The following is a 22,757-nucleotide window of genomic DNA, read 5'->3' as shown; positions in this document are numbered from 1 at the left end:
GATGTTACGTCGTCTAACCCTGGGGCCTTTTTCTTGATGGATTTAATTGCTTCTGTTATTTCCGTTATTGTGAACGGGTTGTCATCTGTGTGGCTTTCCTGTCTAATGTTAACCTCTCCCGGATTTGGTGTCGTTTGAAAAAGGGAGTCTATTGTTTTCGTCATTTCTTCATCTGAGAGCACCACTGGAGGAGGTCTACCCGCCAGTGTGCCCATTACCCACTTATATGGTTTTCCCCAGGTATCGGATTCTATGCCATCTATGAGAGTCGTCCAGGATTCTTTTTTAGAGTTAATGATCGCATGTTTTAGTATTTTTTGTCGTATTTGTGTTTATTGAGGCATTCTGTTATTATTTCCAATGGTTTGCATCTTGTTCTCGCTCTCTGTAGTGCTCGACGAGAGGCTATGGCTGCTTTCCTAAGTTTGGATATTTCGTTGTTCCACCACCATACCTCTTTCCTATTTCCCATGGCTGGCTTTGTTACGTAACTGGTGGATTCAAAAATTTCCTCTAGTATTTGAATATATGAGTCGATGTCCTCGATGGTGGAGATGGTAAGTGGATCAGCTATTTTTGACATATTGACATACATTTCAGTGAAAGCCTTGACATTTAGTATCTTTTTATTCCTAAATTATCTTTTCTTTTTGGGTTCGTTCATTATGAATTCGTGTATCAGATAGCGGTGATCAGAGGCAGTAAATTCTCCAAGGATATGACTGGACTTTATGGCTGCAGACATGTGGGCACCACATATCATGAAATCTATTAACGTTTGGTGTCCATTTCTTTCGTAGGTATGTGTGTGTTCCGGCCGATCTAGACCCGGCTGATCCGCTCCAACCGACATCGCGTAGTCGAGCGGATGACGTCACGTCAGCCGCTCGACCCCCTACTTCGCGATACGCCGAACGCGTGATTTTCGGTTACGCACCTGCTGATCGAGATCACCAGATCACTGTTAACGGCCACCGCGGATCTACCTTCAGTACACCGCTCTCGCGTAACCGCTACTCGAGTCGAATTATTCAGTCGTGGCACCGCATTCTCACATCATTTAATGTATCTCATTGTTGTGATTTGTTGAGTACGCTCATTAAACGTGTGTGTTAAACAACGTGTACTAGCTGCAATTTATAACCCACTGAATCCCACTGATCCTCGTATCCGATCTCCAACATTTTTGGTCCTTCGAGCCGGATAGATCGGCGGCTCTCAGCATCTCCTTGAGATCATAATCAGTGGGTAACGCAGTGGTGAAAACGCAGCAGTACACGCGTGCGAGTTACAGGAAAATCGCAAGGGAACTTTCAAATCGGTTCGTTAACCGTTGGCTACCACTCGCGTGTTTGGTGTTTGTGTCGCGCCGGCTTGTGTCGTGACCTCGCGTGCTGTACAACACCGGTACGTTCAAGATGACATCGGCCAAAGCACTTTTCTACCTACAATTTGAATTGTATACTATCATCGGGAAAACCATCGCCAATACACAGAAGGAGGGAATGGCCAACATCACAGACACCTATATACATGTACGGTTGAAGGCACTCTCCCGCAACTGGGACGACTTCCGTGCAAACCATGTGAAGCTCCTCAGACTATGTACCGCCGATGAACGAACGCATGACTATTTCGTCCGTAACCTGCGTGACGAGTGTGAGACCCTGGTCAACGACACCGAAGCCACGCTGCACAACATACTTAAGGAGCTCTCAACTCGCGCATTCGCCTCGAACGATGAGCCAAGCTCCGAATCAAAATCTGTCGCGACAACGCAGAAGCCGCGACTGTCCAGCGCTCATTTGCTACCCCTTACGTCGCAGCACGACGCCTCCAACGACACCCTCGCATCAACATCCATGGAGTCAGCACCGACAGGCGAGCCATCATCCGTAGCCGCTCATCAAGTCACTCCAGCCTCGTCCGATGGTACTGCTGCTCCGTCCGATGCTCCTGACCACAGCACCCGTCGAAGCCATCGCCGCCACCGAGGACCGTCTCCAGGAGCACGTCCTGACTTACACCGCTTGCGCGTCCGCTCTTATGTTCTCGCGTCTCCACTCTCGCGAGTGCGTGCCTCCACTTGTGCGCGTTCGCGCCTCCGCTATCGCGCTCCTGCGCTCCCGTGTCTCCGCTCATGCACTCGTGCACTCTTGAGCCTCCGCGTTTCCACTCTCGGACTCCCGCAATTGCGCTTTCGTTCCTTCGCTCGTGCGCCATCGCGCCTCCACTTTCGTGTTCTCGCACCTCCGCTTGTGAGATCTTACGCCTCCGCTCGTGCTCCATTGCGCCTCCGCCTTCGTGCTCTCGAACCTCCGCTTGGACGAACTTGCGGCTCCGCTTGTGCGCCATCGCGCCTTCGCTCGTGCGCTCTCGCGCCTCCATTCGTGCGCTTTCGTGCCTCCGCTCTTCCACTTTCGTGTCTCCGCTAGTGCGTTCTCGCACCTCCGCTAACGTGATCTCGCACCTTCGCTCGCGCGCTCCAGCGCCACCGCTCTCGTGCGCTCACACGCCTCCGCTCTCGTGCGCCCACGCGCCTCCGCTCTCGTGCATCCGCTCTAGTGCTCTCGCACCTCTGCTTGTGCGCTCTTACACTTGTGCTCGTGCGTTTTCACACCTCCGCTCGCGCCTCCGTGTTCGCGCTATCGTGCCTCCGTGTTCGCGCTCTCACACTTCCGCTTGGGGGCTCTTACGCCTCCGCTCGTGCGCTATCGCGCCTCCGCTTTCGTGTTCTCACACCTCCGCTTGTGAGCTCTTACGCCTCCGCTCGTGCGCTATCGCGCCTCCGCTTTCGTGTTTTCACACCTGCGCTTGTGAGCTGTTACGCCTCCGCTCGTGCGCCAGCGCGCCTCCGCTTTCGTGTTCTCACACCTCCGCTTGTGGGATCTTACGCCTCCGCTCGTGCGCTACCGCGCCTCCCCTTTCGTATTCTCGCACCTTCGCTTGTGGGATCTTACGCTTCCGCTCGTGCGCCATCGCGCCCCCGCTTTCGTGTTCTCACACTTCCGCTTGTGGGATCTTACGCGTCCGCTCGTGCGCTACCGCGCCTCCGCGTTCGTGTTCTCGCACCTTCGCTTGCGGAATCTTACGCCTCCGCTCGTGCGCTACCGCGCCTCCGCTGTCGTATTCTCACACCGCCGCGTGTGGGCTCTTACGCCTCCGCTCGTGCGCCATCGCGCCTCCGCTTTCGTATTCTTGCACCTCCGCTTATGGGATCTTGCGCCTCCGTTCATGCGCCTCCGTTCATGCGTTGTCGCGCCTTCGCTCTCGCGCCGACTCTCTCGCGCCTTCACTCTTGCGCTCTTGCACTGTCACCCTCCGCTCTGGTGCTCTCGCACCTCCGCTTGTACGCTCTCGTGTCTCCGCAGATGCGCTTTCGTGCCTCCGATCGCGCGCTCTCGCGCCTCCGCTTCCGCGCGTCCGCTCGATTGCTCTTGCGCCTCCACTCCGCTTTCATGCTCCCGCACCTCAGCTTGTGCGCTGTCTCGCCTCCGCTTTCGAGCTCTCGCACCTCCGCTTGTGCGCTACTGCTTCTCCGCTTGTGCGCTTACTCCTATGCTCGCGCACTTTCGCGCCTCCGCTCATGCGCATTCGTGCCCTCGCTCACGCGCCTCCGCTCATGCACTCTTGCGCCGCCGCCATCTCGCTACCAAGCTTCAGCGCTCGCGATCTTGCGCTCTCGTGCCTCCGCTTTCGCGCCTACGCTCACCAGCTCTTACGATCTTGTGCCTCCGTTCGTGCGCTCTCGCGACTCCGTCATCGTGCCTCCGCTCGTGCGGTTTCGCGTCTCCGCTCATGCACTCTTGCGCCGCCTCTATCTCGCTACCAAGCTTCAGCGCTCGCGGCCTTGCGTTCTCATACCTCAGCTCGTGTGCTCTCGCGCCTCCACCTCGTACCTCCGTTATCGTACTGTCGCTCGCTATATTCAACAACCCCGCGTCTATTGCCGTGACTGCGTCTCGGCAAGGGGGGGAGTAATGTTCCGGCCGATCTAGACCCGGCTGATCCGCTCCAACCGACATCGCGTAGTCGAGCGGATGACGTCACGTCAGCCGCTCGACCCCCCACTTCGCGATACGCCGAACGCGTGATTTTCGGTTACGCACCTGCTGATCGAGATCACCAGATCACTGTTAACGGCCACCGCGGATCTACCTTCAGTACACCGCTCTCGCGTAACCGCTACTCGAGTCGAATTATTCAGTCGTGGCACCGCATTCTCACATCATTTAATGTATCTCATTGTTGTGATTTGTTGAGTACGCTCATTAAACGTGTGTGTTAAACAACGTGTACTAGCTGCAATTTATAACCCACTGAATCCCACTGATCCTCGTATCCGATCTCCAACAGTGTGCCTTGGCTGATGTTGGGAATCAGGTTGCAGTTATTGCACAACTCCATAATTATTCCTCCGTGATCGTCCAAAGTCGCAGAGCCCCATGCAGGAGATTTAGCGTTAAATCCCCTGCAATGATGCATCTGCTCGCGTCTATGGTACCTATGAAGCTCTGCAGTTCTGTGATTCTGTCTCTATATACCTCGATGGTCACATTAGGGGAAAAGTAACAAGCCGTGATGATGTAAGTGTCTAGTTCAATGGCCATAATGCCCTTGCTACTGTATATGTTCCTGATTTTATTAAACTTTCCATTGGAGGCTTTGGGAATCCATATCGAGGCGTTTTTGTGGCCGTCATTGAACCAAGGAGTGGGAGGTGACTATGGTTCAGATATTATTACAATGTCGGCTTCAAATTGGCTAGCAGCTTGGGTAACCAGATTCTGTGCCAGCTTGCAGTGATTTAAGTTGATTTGGAGTATCTTGAATTTTTTCCTTTCGTTGGATAATGCTGTCATTCTTATTAAATTATAAATAGATAAATATATATAATAAATAGATATTTACATAAATATAAACAATATAGATATTTACATAAATATAAACAATATAGATATTTACATAAATATAAACAATATAGATATTTACAATTGTATAAATATATATAGGTATGTTGTGTAATTGGTATATAGAGCGCTATAAATGTAAAGGTGGTGTATGCAGGTATAAATATAGGGTAAGTATGTAAATAAATAGGTAAGTATAAATATAATTTGTAATTATGTATACAGGTAAAATATAAGTGTGTATATATTCAAAAGGTAAGTATAAATATATTTATTTAGAAGTAGCTTAAGTTTTTGGACTATTACTTTTTGGTGTACTGCTAGTCGTCGGGGCAATTTTCCTACCCGTTGTTTCTATTGATTTTTTGCTCGATCTGGCTGCCTCCAGAGCCTTGCGATATACTGGGCATTTCAGGCTGCCGTCTCTGTGTCCCTCAATTTGGCAGAGGACACATTTTTCTGTGTTGTTGCATTGCACACTGTGGTGGTCTTCACTTCCACATCGGCGGCAGAGCTTGGATCTATCGATCCCCTGGCATGTCCTTGCGGTGTGTCCAAACTCTCTACATTTAAAACACTATGTGACATCTTCTCTTTCAACAATCCGGCATAGTCCCCAGCCCACACGGAGGGTCCGGCTAGAAAGGAGTTTATCCGCGGTTTCAACCGGTGCAATTACCGTTGCGTTTTGTCTTCCCGCATATGCAGGCCTTAGTGCCTTTATTGTTATGTCTTCGGCTAACGTTCCTGGCATGTGGTTGATAATGGCCTTATTTATATCATCAACTGTGGCGTCACCGTCCAGTTGTTTAAGGTGCAGTACCTTTTTTAAGGAGCCACATACCGATGACTTGGCACCCGTAACTTGGTTGTTTATAAGAGTGCTAAGACAGGAGGCCTTAGCGGTATCACCTTTGATGGACACCAGTACCTCACCTTTCCTATTGGCTTTGACGCCGGCGATGGAAAAGCCTTCTTTGTCTATGTTAATATTATTTTTTAGAGCCTTCAGCGTCTCAGCATAGGATCTAGTACCACTGCTGACCAGGACTGTTTCGATTCCGTTTTGGGGTTTTCTGGTCTCTCCTTTATGTAGGTTATTGTGTATAGTGACCTCTGTTTCCGTGTTTAAGAAGATGGCCTCCACCATCATCCTCAACATGTGTGGGTCTATCGAGTCATAGGTAATTGAAATTTTTTGTCTACCGTTTTCTTGAGTGATGTTCTTCAATTCTTTTAGAGCATTGAAAATGGTCTCCTGATTAGTGGTGTTTTCGTCCTTTTCTTTGTCTATTAGGTAGTAGATGAACTTTTCATTCAGAATTTTTGAGTTTGGTCTACCTTTTTTGCCGGGTAGGCAGGTGGCAACGACCAGATAAACTACCGATCCTACGGTAGGATCTTGCTCCTTCATCTCCGCTTGCCCTTGGTATTTGTCAAGTATAGCCTTACCTGTGCCTTTGTCTATTTTGAAGTCGGCGGGCACAAAGCAGGCTATGTCGGTGTCTTTTATATTTAGAATATTTGCATTGCTTATGGTTGTACGTTGGAAAATCGTATTACTCCACCTCCTTTCTTGAAGGGTTCTGAAATTCTCGTAGTTGATATCTTTTTTCTTCCAGGTCTCCATCTCAACTGTGTCGAGTTCATCGGGATTGCCGGTTTGGGTTTCGATTGTGCAAGTCTGCGGAGTCTTCTTACCCTGTTCTACTTCGTCTGTTTTTTTCTGCATTCTTCTGGCAGGGGATACCTCCATTGGTCTTCGTCTGTCGGCAGATTGGTCTCTAGTATTCGCATTTTTGATCGAGCGCTGCATCTCCTTAAAGATCTTGATGGTTTTTGTTATTGCAGTTTTTACTTCCAGTCTAATTTCATCACGTCCTTTAACTAGGCCGGTAAGTTCTTTCAATGCGTTAGCTAGAGTTCTAACGTTGGCATATATACTATTGGACGTAAATTCCGTCGTATTGGTGGTCCTTTTCCTTTTCCTTTGCTGTTCAGGAGAAAGGTTTTCATTTTCAAAATCAAAATGTAGGATCTCCATTTCTTCCACTACCTCAATTGCGTCGGAGTCCGAGCTCGAGCGTTGTCTAGTTACATTCTGACCTTGCCTGTTTCTCTCGGTTTCCCTGTTAAGTGGTTTAACTGTCGTCGGTCCACTAACGATATGGGAGTTTGTTGGGCTTCTTGTTAGCACTCTACTAGGAGTGAATATACTTCCTTGCTCTACATCCTGGTCCTGTTTAAAGGGGGCAGAGGTGTAAATTTGAGAGAATACAGCTTTTTCTGTGTCCGTCGTACTGTGTTCACCATCGCGAGTAGTATCGGAGATCTCGAGCACAGTGCTCTCCAGTACTCCTTCTATGTCTATGTTTATATTTTTTTTTTGGTATTTTTTGGTTTTTGTTTTTAGTTTTTTCTTTGTTAAGGTCATCCATAAGAGTCCCACGAGTGTGGTCGGAAATCACGGTCACACCTGGTAGAGCCGCCTTACCAGGTGAAGCCCACATTACTCCGAGGGGCGGGCTGGTACCCCGGAGGTGGCATGCTAGTGGTCCAGTGCACCCACCGGACCCACTCCGGGCGCTCCGCGTTCCCGGGAGTAGTGCTCCTTCGCCGCATGCCGAAGCTTGGAGTTAGGGACTTTTTTATAGAGGTTTCTCCACCTCACAGGGCCGGCCGGTAAAGGCAAGCCCCCCGCTCCGGAACCTTCCGGTTTGCGGTCTACGGAACTGGGCCGACATCTTGCGACCCAGTTCCGACCACTCGCTCCGTTAGCACACACCGCAGTGTGCCCCAGGGTCCACCACGAGGAGGTGAAGCGAGAGGGTTTTAGGATACGGACCACCGCCTCTGCAGTCATATCCTCCAATGATTCCGAGTCATCATTGGAGAACCCCGTATCCCTCGGACACCAACCTAACCTTTTTTTTTTTTTTTTATCGTGTGGAAATGCGTTACGCATACCCCGACCCCCCTGGGGGGAGCCGGGGTTATGTGGGGCTCCCTCGAGGAGGGGGTCGCCGAGCCAACACGGCTCGCCGATCCCCTCCCCCAGACTACCCACTAAAACCACACGCCCGCCCTAAGCTACATGGGAAGTGCCTGGATCACGCGAGTATTCAACAGGACACTTCCCAGCTCACATGCATCCCGAGGGGAGGGGTTAGCTCCCCCCATGCCTACTCTAACCGGACCCCGGGCGGAGGGACCCGCCCGGTGTCCCCATCCCTGGAGCCTTCGGATTGGGCTTCCCGAGCCCCAGCTCGGTCCACCCACAGCTCCCGGAGCCTTTCTGCCCTGCTCGAGCGGTGGACCCGAGGGTCCTCGCCCGGCCAAGGCAGGAAGGCGCCGACACCGGCAAGAGAGGGTCGTCGGAGGCGCATCCGGGCGCCCCGACCCTCCCCACCCCACCCCCCACGCGCCATCCCACGGAACTAGCGTCCGCGGGGTGGCCGGCACCCCTCCACTAACGTCTCAGAGTGCCGGGCCAACTCGGGGGAAGTTTAACTCCCCCCCGGGGACCAGGGTCAGCTCACTCCCCCGGCCCCTCCATCCACCGCCCCCCTACGCGGGGTTGCACGACGGCGCGGGGCGCGAACACCCCGCACCGCCAACGGAACCCCAGCCCCCCCGGGAGGGGGTGGCATAAGTTGACGCGGGGAGGGGAACATTCCCCGCGCCCTCCCCGTCCCCCCACTCGGGGGACCCGCTGCGTCGCGGGGAGACGTCCCCCGCGCCGCTACAACTGACCCCGACGCCCTCCCACCTCTCCCTGAGGGGGCGGACGTCGCACGACGGCGCGGGGGACGTCCCCGCGCCATCCTCCTCCTCGCGGAGCCCGGGTCTCTTTCCCGGGCCCGCTCGGCCTCCTCCTTCTGGGACATTACTGTCTCGCAGAAGGAGGCGATCCCTTTCCACGACCTCTGGCTCCCGGTCAAGTGGTCGAACAAGACCGGGAGCGAGAGGTCCCACCCTTCCACCGCGACTCTAAGGACACGGCGCGGTCCGGCCCATGCCGGGCACTCCTCGAGTGTGTGTTGCGCCGTGTCCACCTCCTCGCCGCAGTGGTGGCACTGCGCCGCTGGCTCCCGCCCCATCCTTACCAGATACTCACCGAAACAGCCGTGTCCGGTGAGCACCTGCGTGAGGCGGAAGGTCAACCCCACTCGCCTCCCGCACCATGTATCGAACATGGGCAGGAGGGCCCGAACTGTCGGACGCGTCGAGGACGCAAGCATGCTTCTCCATCGCTCGAACACGTCCGCACGGGCCTGGCGTCTCCGCACTTCGAACTGCTCCTCCTCCGCGGCCGTCAGCTCCTCCCCAGGGGGGCGGCGGGATTCGCAGGCGATCCGGTATGCGATCGCCCGCTCCGCCGCCACCAAATGGAAGGGGGGAACCACGGCCAGGAGGCCTGCCACCTCTGTCGAGACGGTGCGGTATCCCCGTATGGCCCGCAGGGACAGCCGACGCCGCACTCTCTCCAAGTGCGCGACGCTGCGTCGGCTGGCCTCAAGCGAGCGGTGCCACACGGGTGCCCCATACAGGGCAATGCTCCGCACCACTCCTATGTAGAGGCGGCGTATACTCAACTGCGGCCCCCCGATATTGGGCCGCAACCGCGAAAGCGCGGTCGCTGTCTTTTCGAGTCGGGAGGCCAGGAGTTCGAAATGCTCTTCGAAACGCCAGAGACCGTCGATGGTCAGGCCCAGATACTTCATGGTGGGCCCGACCTCGACGAGGGTATCCACGACCCGGATCCGGAATCCTTGGGGCGGCCGCCGCGTCCGAGATGGTTGGTACAACCATATGGCCTCGGTCTTTGCGGCGGCCACGACAAGCCCCATCCCCCGGATCCGTCCAACCACGCAGTCCAGGGCGGACTCGATGAGGCGTCCCGCCTCCTCCCAGGTCCTCCCCTCGGCGTAGGGCAGAGTGTCGTCCGCATAGCATATGACACCCGTGCCGGGGGGGAGGGAGACCCGCAGAACCGCGTCGAATGCTAGGATCCACAGGAGCGGTCCGAGGATCGACCCCTGTGGAACCCCGCGGCATATCTCCCTCAGGTACGCCCCATACCGGCCGGCAATATACACCTCCCTCTCGCGGAGGTAGTCCCGGAGCACTTCCCGGAGATAGAGGGGAACCCGGAAATGCTCTAGGGCGTCCTCTATCTCCTTCCAGGGCAGGGTGTTGAACGCATTGGAGATGTCCAATGACACGGCGATCAACACCCTGTCCCGAGCGACGGCACTTTCCCGGAGGAGACGCAGATGCTCCAACGCATCTATCGTTGAGCGCCCCCTCCGGAACCCAAACTGTCCGTCGCTCAACCCGGAATCACTCCGCGAAAGGTGCTCTCGGAGGCGGGCGGCAATTATTCTTTCGAACAGCTTGCCCGCCTCGTCGAGTAAACATATCGGCCGGTAAGCAGAGGGAGACTCTGCGGGCTTACCATCCTTGTGGAGGAGGACGAGGATCGCCTCCTTCCAACACTTGGGGAAGACTCCCCGACTCAGGCACGCATCCAAGATGCTCCTGTAAGCCGGGGCGAGGGCCTTTAGCGCCGAGGCCATTATACCGCCAGGAACGCCATCGGGGCCGGGGGCTTTCTTGCCCCTAGACCGGCGCTCCTGGATGGCCTGGTCGAGCTCCCAATCGGAGACCCGGAGTTCGTCCGACCAATCATTGGCCGGCACCGGGGTGCGCTCACCACTCCCCTCACCACCATTATTATTGGGGGGGGGGAAGAGGGTGTCAACGACGCGCCCCAAGAACTCCGGTTCCATCGTCTCCGCGACAGGGGGCGCCCTGGGACAGAGCTTCCCAAGCACCATTCTATATGGGCGCCCCCACGGATCGTCGCGGATACCGCTCTTAACCTAACCTAACCTTTTCGAAAATGTTACCTCTATATTTAAAATTTCCAACAGTCAACACAAAAATAACAACCACTGCTCTCTCTCACGCTATATTTACATCAATAGGCTTAACCGCTAAACGCTAGGCACACACAACCTATTGTAAATCTAACCTAAAAAAGAAAAACGCACTCCTGTCCAGAAATTTCCTGCGCCAGGATTTTCCGTCCGAAAACTTACGGCCCGAGAATTTCCCGTCCAGGAATTTATGGCGCGAGAAGAAACCCAGCCTAAGTCTCACTGTCCGGAGATTTATAGAACGGGCCAATTTTTGTCCAGAGTCTATCGGTACGCACTGTAGCGTACCGATAGATTCTGGACAAAATTTGCCTGTACTATAAATTCCAGGACAGGGATACTTAGGCTAGGTTTTCGGTGCATAGCGTTTAGATTAGTTAGTATTTCATGTAAACGAGAGAGAGAGAAATATTGTGTATATTGTGCGAGTTTTTAATAATAAGAATTTCTTTGTAAGGGAACCGGCGCGTGCGGTATTTATTAGTTTTAGGAACTGTGTATAGTAGGAATAGTGGAATGTGTTAAGCCAGTGACCAAATATTAAAGAGGAAATTTGTTTAATACTGTTGTTTTAATTAAAATAATCCATAGAATAGATTTAAGGATAGCGGATAGTTTAAGTAATCCGGGGTTTCCCCCCGGTAATACTATGAGTATGCCGGTGGAACACTCCCCAAAAGAGAAGGGAAAGGTAAGAGGGAGATCAATGTCATGCGGTGAGATTCTCGCTTCGCAAGGTGGGAATACCCCGACAATAGAGACGAGCATGGGCTTTAAAAGGAAATTAGGAGATAAAGATGAGGATGATCTAGAGAATTTAGAGAAACAGAAAGAAATTGAGATTACAATCCCAGATGAAGATGAGGAGGAGCAGACGGATAGAGAGGGTATCAAGAGACAGAGAAGGAATTCTGATTACGCGGAAATCATGGGGCTGAAGATGAAGCTGAAAGAAATTAATGAGGTGCTATTGTACGCCAATCGCAAATCAGAAATTGTGAGGGTATACTGTAGGGACAATAGCAGTGTAAAAAGAACTACGGTAGATGATGCTCGAAGGGTATCAGCGAGTTTGGAAAAGGCAATTAGGCTAGTAGAGGAAGTAGGCGATTCAATAGGAAACAGTTTAGGTAAGGCTAAGTCTGAAAGCAAAGAGAGCCAGGTGTCTCCTACACTTAAGGAAAGGTCGAGTTCGAATAAGGCCACACAGAGTACATCGGGTGAAGGGTCCTCGAAGGGTAAAAGCGGAGAGGGGGCAAAAGAGAAAGACGCACAGTTACAGGGTAACAGCCAGGGGTGGGTGGTGAAAAATGATAAGGAAGAAAAGAAGTAGCTAGGAGAGAAAAAGAGGAGAGAAAAAAGGCAGAAGAGGAAGAAAAGAGGAGGAAATTAGAGCTAGAGAAAAAGGCTAGGGAAGAGAGGAAAAAATTTAATCCACCTTCTCCGAGGCCGGAAGCAATTTTGGTTAAAGCTTCAGGAAACAAAACGTTCGCAGATTTATTTAAAGACTTGAAGACGAAAGCCGGGGATAAAATAGGGGGCATACAGACGATTCGGAAATCCAGGGCTGGGGATCTGCTAATAGAGCTCCGAAAGGACACGAATAGTACTGACTTCGAGAAAATGGTTAAAGACTCGTTAAGGCCTTCTCAGCAAACGAAAAGATTAGTTCATAAAATCACGTACGAGATAAGAGATATTGACCCTACATTAGAAAAAGAAGAACTAAGGGCTGAACTAGCTTCTAAACTACAAATCGAGGTAAACGAGGTGGAGATTAGGAGTAAAAGATACGGATATCTAGAAGGGCACTCAATTAACGAGTGCCAAAATGAAAGGAGATGTATTCTGTGCGCGAAAAAGTGCGTTAGCCCTGAGGAGTCGGCACATGTGACAGGGGCTGTCAACTGTCCTCAATTTAAAAAGTACGTGGCGCTATTGAGCGGGAGAAAAGAGCTAAATTCAATCTGAAAATATTACAGATAAATTTGAACCATGCCAGACTGGCACACGATCTTGTGTACCAGTCGGCTCTCGAACTAGGCGCGGACGTTGTTTTAATTTCGGAACCCCTTCGTAATCCGGGCCAATGGATTTTTACAAGGAATGCGAGCAATGCCGCGATATGGGTAACAGGTACAAGGGGCGTTAAGAGACAGGAAGACGGAGATTACTGTGAGGAAGATTTTGTTGCGATCAGAGTGGGACGATTTACAATTATTAGTGTGTATCTTTCTCCTAACATATCACCTGAACGTTATGCAGCGAAATTGGAAAAAATAGAGAATTTAATAATAAAGGAAAATAATGAGGGTAGACTAATCATAATAGGAGGGGACTTTAATGCCAAGTCCCCAGCTTGGGGTTCCCGTTTACAAAGCACAAAAGGTACTCAGGTACTTGAGATGTTACTGGGTCAGGAAATTTTTCCGGTTGCACCGATAGGGGGGCCGACGTTTGAAAGGAGAGGTTCGTCCTCAGTTATTGATTTCGTAGCCACATCCCCGGAACTACAGGAGGGAGGTAATCTCATATCCAGAGTACTCAGTAGAGAGACAGCTTCGGACCACAGATATATACTTACCGAAATACAGACAGGAGATTTGAGTAACATAGAAGAAGAAAGGCCCTATAAATGGAGGGTCACACCTGTAGGAGTACAGAAACTAGGAGCTGTACTAGACAGAAAGATTGAAGAGATTAATCTGATGGGGGCAGGGTGCATGACCGCAGTGCAGGTGGAAGAAATGGTTCACGCCCTCCCGGATATCTGCGAAGAGGCACTGGAAAAATCAACGAGAAGAAGAAACAAGAGAGAGAATATATGGTGGAATGATAATATTGAAAGGACTAGAAAAGAGGCTCAGAAACAAAGGAGACTGTGCCAAAGAGCAAAAAAAGAGGGGAAACAGCAGAAGCGGACACACTTCAGACGATGTACAAAATAAAGAAAAAAGAACTGCAGGTCCTAATACTGAAGGCAAAAGAGAAGAGCTGGACTGATTTATGTGATAATATAAATGATGATGTGTGGGGCAAACCCTACAAGTCGATAATGAGAAGGGTGAAAGGACAAACCCCGCCTCCGTCACTTTCGGCAAGTATGGCAGAATCAATAATGGTTAATTTATTTCCGCAGGAAGAAACGAGTGCAGAGCTCACCGCTGGTAGCTCATCACAAGGACACAGCGGAGGCAGCGAGAGCAGTGTAGTCGTTGAGGAAAACGTCCAAATGGTGACACGCGAGGAAATCTTAAGGGCAAGCAATGCCGTAAAAACAGGCAAAGCAGCCGGACCGGATGGGATCCCCCCGGAAGCGATCAAGGCCATGATCACCCTAAGACCGGACTGTTTCGTGGCCATGTCCAATGGAATTCTGAAACATGGTATCCCGACACAATGGAAGAGGGCCAGAACAGTTCTGTTACGTAAACAAGGTAAGGACCCTGCTACTCCCTCCTCTTACCGTCCAATATGCATTATAGATGCGGCCGCCAAGCTCCTGGAGTACGTCCTGAAGGCTAGAATTCTGAATTTCCTGGGACCCAACCCTTTCAGACCGGAACAATATGGGTTCTGCAAGGGGAAGTCAACAACTCACGCGATGGAATTCCTAAAGAGGAAAATGGAAGAGGCCACGAAGCATTTTAGATTCGCAGCGGTAGCTGCACTAGATGTGAAAAACGCATTTAACTCACTTAAATGGGAAAGGATAATCGATGCGATGCGTGAAAGAAAGATGCCAGAATATCTAGTGAGACTGACTAGGGACTACTTCAGGGGCAGGGAAGTAAATTACCTATCAGCAGAAGGACAGGTAGGATTGGTAATGCGGAAAGGGGTACCGCAGGGTTCTGTTTTAGGTCCGCTCCTATGGAACCTGGTCTACGATGGTCTTCTTAGAAAGAAACTGCCTCCGCTGGGTACAATAAGAGCCTTTGCGGATGATATTGTCATTTTGGTGCAGGCCTTCAACCTAAATAAAATGAAAACGAATCTGGAGAGAATCATCGAGGAGACGAGGATATGGATGGAAGGAGCAGGTTTGGAGCTTGCAGAACAAAAAACGGAATTAATGATGGCAAATAGGAAGAGGCTACCCGAGGGGTTCTGCATAAGGGTCGGCACTGCGGAAATAGCACCAGCAAAAACTCTAAAGTACCTGGGGATAACATTCGACAATCAAAAAATCTTTATCAAACATATAGAATGTGCTACCAATAAAACCATCAAAGCAATGACAGCTCTGAGCAATTTGATGAGGAACAACATGAAGACTTCTCAGAAAGCTAGGAAACTATTCTACCTCACTACAGAATGCATAGTACTATATGGAGCACCAATTTGGAGCGACAGTGCAAAGTATTCTCCACTAATGCTCTGAGGAGAACGCAAAGGTTAGGACTTGCAAGGGTGGCCTCGGCCTACAAAACCGAACCTGTTGGCACACTATGTGTCCTGACAGGTATCCCACCATGGGATCTGAAAGCAGAGGAGAGAAAAACCCTCTTCCAATGGGAAAATTTAATTCTTGGCTTCCAGCACGAGATGGGTTCTGGAAGATATGTTGACAACAGTATGGCTAATAAAGCAAACAGAGAAAGATAAAGAGAGGTTATAGAAGAGGAGGAAAACAGAATCCGTGAAGAACTAGGAAGCTATGATTTTGATTTTGAAGAAGAAGCGGCTACGAGTCAAGGAGAGGAAGGTAGAAGAAAGACCATAAAGAAGATGCTGAGACGAATAGTAAAAGAGAGAACCCATGACAAATGGCAAGCTAAATGGGATGTTTCGACAGTGGGCAGGAGAACACATCAACTGATACCTAATACAGAAGAATGGAACTCAAGGAAACACGGCCAGCTGGATTTCTATTTAACGCAAGCCCTAACCGGGCACGGTGTGTTTAATGTTTTCAGGCATAGAATTGGGAAAGCTGCCTTACCCGAGTGCTGGTATCATCAGGGAGTAGAAGATGACCCGGATCATACTTTCATCCAGTGTAATCATTGGGAGGAAGAGAGAGCGAGGCTGGCAGTGAAGCTGGATGTACAACCGGAAGACCTATCCATGAAACTGATAATAGCGAAAATGCTGAATTCTAAGTCCCACTGGAGAGCAGCTAAATACTTTTTCAAGGAGGTTCTTCAAAAAAAAGAAGAGGAAGAAAGAAGTAAAGAAAAGCGAACAGACCGTAATGATGTGTCACAAATCTAAGTTAAGTAATTAAGCCGTTATAATGGAATAATCATAAGAGTAGATAATCACCTGTCCTTCACTTACAGCCATCGGAGATGAAGGAGAGAGCCTAGGGGTCGAGGAGTAACATCGAAATCAACTGTACGGAGGGAAGAGCGTGGGCAGTGTGTCTCCCTGTGTGTAAGCTTCAGTAGCGGGTCCAGGATGACTGGTGCGGAACGCTGTCCCTCCAATGTGCGTGTAACGGTTCTGCTTCCGGCGGAGATGTCGTCGCGGCGTCGTACCCTCTTGTGCTGCGATAGCTCGTCGCGCCAGGTTCGTGAATCGGCGAGAGAATCGACGGAAGCTGAAATTGGACGAAGTGCGCGGGGTGTGAAATAACGACAACGTGTTTATGTATTTCCGGGCTCACTCAACGTACGTTCGCGGACTCATTGTGTGGATGAATCGTGTTACCGGCCCGTGCTTCTACTGGTGCTTCTGGTGCGACCGTTTATCGCGGCGCGACGCGATCGCGTGGACCTGGTGATGGATACCGGCGACTGGGTTCAGGAGGAACGGTTCAGGAAAACCCGGCCACGAGTTGGGAAGTTCCTCGTGGCGGTTCTACGGCAAATGTAGAGGATGCTGCCCCTACATTTAATCGTCTCCGGTAGCTGTCGGAGTTCTCGGGATGCTGCCCGAGAAGTGTGTTCGGGATGCTGCCCGAACGGCAGAGAAGGATGCTGCCCTCTCTGTTTGGCGTGTTTGCTGTCACGCCGGTGGGAAACGCCGGTGTCGAGGAGGCCGATGCTGCGGACAACTCGACGACGAGCGTGGGAATGTAGGAAAGTATCAGTACCACTTACCAATACTTTGGGATGTGCCCAGGATGCTGCCCAGGCTGGAAAAGAGACCCGTGCCTCGTTTGCATCGCCTTTTATAGGCGAAGATTGGTGGTGGGGGAATGGTGTGAAGGGAACGGAAGTGTGACGTCGAGTTTCCGCCTTCCTCAAGATGGCGGAACCTCGGCGTCCGTTTCCCGCCGAACATGGCTTGGAGCGCGGGATCGTGCATCGTAGCGCGTCGTATACGGACGGCGCGCTCGGTGAACTTCGGCGTCGCTCGGTTATGTTCGGTGCGTGTCTCATAGTGACAGGCCTGCATCGTACAGGTCTGTTACACCCCCCTCCCCCTTCGGGACAGCGAACGTACGTGAGCGAGCACCCCTTTTATTAAACAAAACAAGACTTTCTTGGTACCCTACCTATATGTTGGCCGAAAAGTACCGGCACCTTATAACTAGGGGTAGGTAACGAATAAAACGGCACTAGGTTAGACACACACAAACACATATATTTGAACAACGGTTCTTGGAACGTAGGCGGTGCTACGTGAAACAAAATGTTTTCCCTTCTTGGGTCTCGTTGCCTCCGGTGGCCGCAACACAAAATAATCTTGAAATGCACCGTGTGAGAAAAAAGAAGAATGCTTGCGCGGAAGCGTCCGCGCTTCTTCGATGCGATTTACGTAGTGAACGAAATGTAAAGAGCGAACCTAATAGTAGTGTAATAGTAGTAATTAACCTATCACCCTCCCCCGGCGCGGGGAGGGGAAACTCACGCGTCCCGGCGCTTGCACCGGCGGAGGCGCCCGTCTCGCTCGAAGAGGAGCATCCAGCGTTCTTCCCCGAGGGACGCTCGATACTCTCTCCTCGTAACGAATTTGGTCGGTACTTCGACGTGGCGGCCGGTCGGTAGCAAATACCAGGCCGTCGGGCAGGGCGCGTGAACCCCGGTGTACGTGATCGGGGCCGGTGCCCCTGGCGCTCTTCGCCATGGTGATACTGGGTGCCCCGAGTTCCCTGGCTGCTCCTCCTCCGGTAGCTCCGGGTTTGTTGTCATCGTCAGGGTCGGCCGGATGACCTCCTGTGGTCGGTCCCTCGTGGCCGTCGCCAGGATTGGCCGGATGGCCTCTCGTGGTCGGTCCCTCGTGGCCGTCGCCAGGGTTGGCCGGATTGCCCTCTGCTGTTGTCTCCGGGTGGTCGTCTCCGTCAGGGCCGCTGGTAATGGCGAGCGGCTTATTTGCCCGCGGTGCTCGTCGATCGTGAGCGGCGGTATCGTCATCACCCATGCGCTGCTGGTGTTCGACCCTACCCGTGGTCGTACAGTTTCCATGGCGCTGGTGCGTTGCAGTGGCTGTTGCAATCGGCACTGCGAGTCTGGAGCTGTTTGCCTGTGACAGAGGTTAACAGCGTTCGTTATTCTTCGTGGCCGGCCGCGCCGACGTGGTGGTGGCGCTATATCGGGGCCGGTGCTTGGAGTTGCCCCCTCTGCGGCGGCCTCCGCCGTATTCTCCTCGGTCTCCCCGGACCCCTCGTCATCTTTCGTATGGGGCTTTAGGTCTTGTACGTGGATGTGGCGTGTCCACTTCCCCTTGGCGTCTCGGAGGTCGACGATGACCGGAGACACGATGCGCCCGACCGTGTACGGGCCGTTGTACTTTGGCGCGAGTTTCGCGGCGATGCCCGCCCCTTTGTCGGACAGCGTGTGTTCCTTCTTCCAGACGCTCTCGCCGACGGCGGGTTTCCATTCGCGGTGTCGCAGGTTATAATATTTCTCCTGGCGACCGAACGATTTGGCCAGGTGTAGTTTGGCCAGTTCCTGGGCCTCACGGAGGTTCTTCCACCTTTGCGATGCTGGTTCGGTGTTGTCTCCAGTCGCGGGCTGCCCGGGTGGTCGCAGCTCTCTCCCCTGGTTGAGGTACGCAGGACTATACCCTGTGGACTCGTGCCATGCCGTGTTAATGGCGAACCGTGCCTCGTCCAATTTCTCGTCCCACCGCTCATGATGATTCTCGGTATATTGAGCGAGCATGGTCTTAACGACCTTGTTGGCCCTCTCAACCGGGTTGCAGTGTGGCAGGTACGGCGGCGTGCGTCGATGTTGTGTTCCCGAGGCCCGGAACATTGTGATGAAAGGTTCTCCGATGAACTGGCGTCCATTATCCGTAATCACTATCTCGGGAGCTCCGTGCCGGAGGATGACATCCTTCTGAATGGCCGCAGCGACGGCGGCGCTGGTGGCTTTTCGAAGTGGCGTGAGTTCCACCCACTTCGAGAAGCGATCAAGTGCGACGAGCAGCCATATGTGGCCCCGGCGCGAACGCGGCAAGGGACCGACAAGGTCAATCGAGACCGTGTGCCATGGTTGCGTCCCTGGGTTCGCGTGTAGGTGTCCCGCTGGCTGCTGCGGTGTCGGCTTGTATTGCTGGCAGCTCGTGCAACAACGGACGTGACGAGCTACTTCCCTGAACATTCCGGGCCAGTAGTACCTCTGTGCAAGCCGAACGATCGTTTTTGCTATGCCGAGATGCCCGGCGGCGGGATCGTCATGGTGCTGGCGGAGGAGGGCTTCCCTTTCCCCTGCTGGTACGCAGATCTTCCAGGCGTTGCTGGCCGTCGGTTCGTTGTAGTCGAGCTGGTGTAACAGGTGTCGAAACAGTTTCCCTTCGCGTATCTGGTAATCGGGAACGGATGCGGGGTTCTGGCGGACTGCTTCGATCTTCTTCTGGTATCACGTGTCGATGCGCTGTTTGGACTGGAGCAGATTTACATCTGGTACTGGAATATTTCTGGAGAGCGCATCGGCGACGTAGTTGAGTTTTCCGGGACGATATTTAATATCGAAATCGTACTGCTGCAGTTCGAGGGCCCATCTTGCGAGCCGTCCCGTTGGGTTGTCGATCTGCTGCAGCCAACGGAGTGCTTGGTGGTCGGTCACCACGGTAAATTGGTATCCTTCGATGTACGGCTTCATTTTTCGGATGCCCCATACTACAGCGAGGCACTCCTCCGTCGCACTGTAGTTTCGCTCGGTCATGCTGAGGGTGTGGCTCGCATAGGCGATAACCCTTTCCTCGTCGTCCGCGCCTTGTGTCAGGACCACCCCTAGTCCGTAGTCGCTGGCGTCCGTTTGGAGCGTAAAACGCTCCGAAAAGTCTGGGCACGCCAGTATCGGGGCGGCGACGAGTTTCTGTTTCATTTCCCGGAAAGCCGTTTCTTCGGCCTCGGACCACCTCCACTTCGCGTTCTTTCGCGTCAGCTTGGTCAGTGGTTCCATCAGCTCGGCAAAATTTGGTACGAAGCGGCGGTACCAGGACGCCATTCCGTGGAATCGTCGTACGTCCCGGATGTTCTTTGGCGTCGCAATTTTGGCGATCGCGTCCGTTTTCTCCGGATCGGTGCGTATCCCTTGCTGGTCGACCACATGTCCCAAGTATCGGAGGCTGTCCACACAGAAGCGACATTTATCCGGGTTCAGCCTGAGCCCGGCGGCCCGCAGGCGTTTGAAGACCTCACGCAGATGCTGCTGGTGGGCTTCAAATGTCGGGCTGATGATAATAATGTCGTCTAAGTAGGCGAAGGCGTAGGGCTCTAGTTCTGGTCCGATGATACTGTCTAGAAGTCGCTGGAACGTTGCTGGTGCCGAGTGCAGGCCAAAGGGCATTACTTTAAACTGGAAGAGCCCTTTTCCGGGCACCGTGAACGCCGTCATTGGTCGGCTGCTGTCTTCTAGGGGGACCTGCCAATATCCGTTCTTTAGATCGAGCGTCGTCAGGAATTTGGCGCCGCGTAGTTTGTCAAGCGTCGCTTGTATATGTGGCAACGGGTACGCGTCTTTTTCCGATCTTTCGTTCAGTTTCCTGAAATCGACGCAGAATCGGGGCTTCCCGTCCTTCTTTTTCACTACGACAACGGGCGAGCTCCAGGGGCTGTTGGAGGGCTCGATCACTCCGTCTCGTAGCATTGATTCGACTTCGGTGTCGATGACGGCCTGCATCGCTGGATTCCGTGGGCGATACCGTTGTTTTATCGGCGTTTCGTCTGTTAACTTGATCCGATGCTGTACGAGGTTGGTGCGGCCCGGCACGGTTTGGAATAGTTCCATCTCGGCTGCGATGAAATCGTCTAGCTGCTCGCGGTCAGTGGTACTGGGGGTGCATAATCCCGTCTCTGTAGCTGACGTCTCTGGGACCTGCTGTTCCTCGGCGAGGTACGCCACGGGCCATGAGGCAATGTCGGCCGGTGGTTGTATATTGATTCCCAGGGCGGCGATAGTCTGTATGCCCAGCAATACCTGCGGTCCCATCTTGGGCAGCACGGTGAATTCATGTTCCCATTCGTGCCCCATGGTGACGAATGGGAGTCGTAACGTGCCGTTGGGACGTGTATTCGATCCGTCTGCCATTCCGACGAGGCCGGTCGTTGTCCGTGGGGCGATACCTTGTTCCCGGGCCCATTCTTGTACGTCCTCATTGACGCAAGATAGTTGTGCTCCCGTGTCGAGGAGGGCCTCTACCTGCCGACCAAGGATCAGTATTGATAGCCGTGGTCGGGGTGTATAGTTTATTGCGGGGGACGGCGGTCGTTCGATTGCGCCGCGCCCCTCGGCCCGTTTCCCGACGGGTTTCCGGCGTACTGGTTACCTGGCGGGTGACACTCCCGGGTGAGCACTCCGTCTCGGCCGCACCGGGCACAGAATCGCCGATATATGTTACGACACTCGAAGCGGTTGTGGCCCCGCTGTTTGCACCGCCAGCAATGCGTGATGGGGCTGTATGTGTCGTTCGCAGAGTTCACTGGGTTTGCCGGTTGCTGACCGGCATTGTACGGGGCCGCCACGTCAGGCGTGCGATGTTCCGGGCCGGCTTCGTAGGCGGTGCCCCGTGTAGGAGGCCGCTGCATTTTGTTTTTTCGTTCGAGGGCCCTCTCGATGCGTTGTACTTGGCCCAGTAAGTCGTCCAAGTCCTTGACATGCGCCGGATTAATTACGACGGTATGTTCCGGCAGCATGTTTTCGTAGACCGTCTCTAAGTAGTCCGTGGTGGGTATGTCGGCCCGCCGCATCAAGGTGATGAGAGCGTTCATGTACTTCTGGAACGGCTCTCCAGGCTTTTGGACACGTTCGCGGGCCTCCCGTTCACGCTGTAGCTGCGTCTGCTCCGCGGCGAGGTTAGCGATGAACTTCTTCTTGAAGTCCGCCCACGTGGCAATCCCGTGTTTGCTATTACGGTACCAAACTTGCGCGTCTCCGCGTACAAGCTCGGTGACTCCCCGGAGTAATTCCGCGTCGGAGAGGCAGTACGTCTCTTGTAATTCGGCGAGACGTTCGATGAACGCATGTGGGTCTTTCCCGTCCGTAGTGCATGCCCATTTTCGCATGCGGTCCATGTTCTTTCCGGGGTCGTCCGGTGACTCGACGGTGATGACCGTTTGCGCGGGTGTTTGCGTAGGCGGCCCGCTGGCCGCTGGTTTCGGTTCGTCCATTCTGAACAGTTGTTCCCCGAGATGGTGCGCACTCGCACTCGTGTTCGTGTTCGTAGGCACTGTCCCTGGCGATCGGCGCTAGATGTCGCGGCACTGTTACACTTGTCCGGTTTCACTGGTCCTCCGGATCGAACGCGAGATGTCGCGCGCGATGCATCACTTCCGACCGGTGAGGTGTCCGCACGCTAACCTCAAAATTCTGCCACGTGGCCGTTATTCCGACGCGTTATTTTCGCACCAGGTCCCTGTGCGGGCGCCATGTAACGGTTCTGCTTCCGGCGGAGATGTCGTCGCGGCGTCGTACCCTCTCGTGCTGCGATAGCTCGTCGCGCCAGGTTCGTGAATCGGCGAGAGAATCGACGGAAGCTGAAATTGGACGAAGTGCGCGGGGTGTGAAAT

General features: G+C 53.0%; 1 protein-coding gene across 1 annotated transcript; it reads left to right on the top strand.

Annotated features, from left to right (window-relative positions):
- Positions 1-11,501: 11,501 nt before the first annotated feature.
- On the top strand, positions 11,502-16,178 carry LOC143219497 (uncharacterized). The gene is made up of 10 exons (XM_076445445.1): positions 11,502-12,135; positions 12,348-12,777; positions 12,855-13,027; positions 13,118-13,267; positions 13,349-13,743; positions 13,818-13,949; positions 13,992-15,207; positions 15,318-15,428; positions 15,531-16,025; positions 16,138-16,178. The coding sequence occupies exons 1-10, from the start codon at positions 11,502-11,504 to the stop codon at positions 16,176-16,178; spliced, it is 3,777 nt and encodes a 1,258-aa protein (XP_076301560.1).
- Positions 16,179-22,757: the final 6,579 nt, after the last annotated feature.

The sequence above is a fragment of the Lasioglossum baleicum genome, unplaced genomic scaffold, assembly GCF_051020765.1.
Source record: "Lasioglossum baleicum unplaced genomic scaffold, iyLasBale1 scaffold0031, whole genome shotgun sequence".
Classification (NCBI taxonomy): domain Eukaryota; kingdom Metazoa; phylum Arthropoda; class Insecta; order Hymenoptera; family Halictidae; genus Lasioglossum; species Lasioglossum baleicum.
This window is presented reverse-complemented; position numbering and strand designations above follow the sequence as displayed.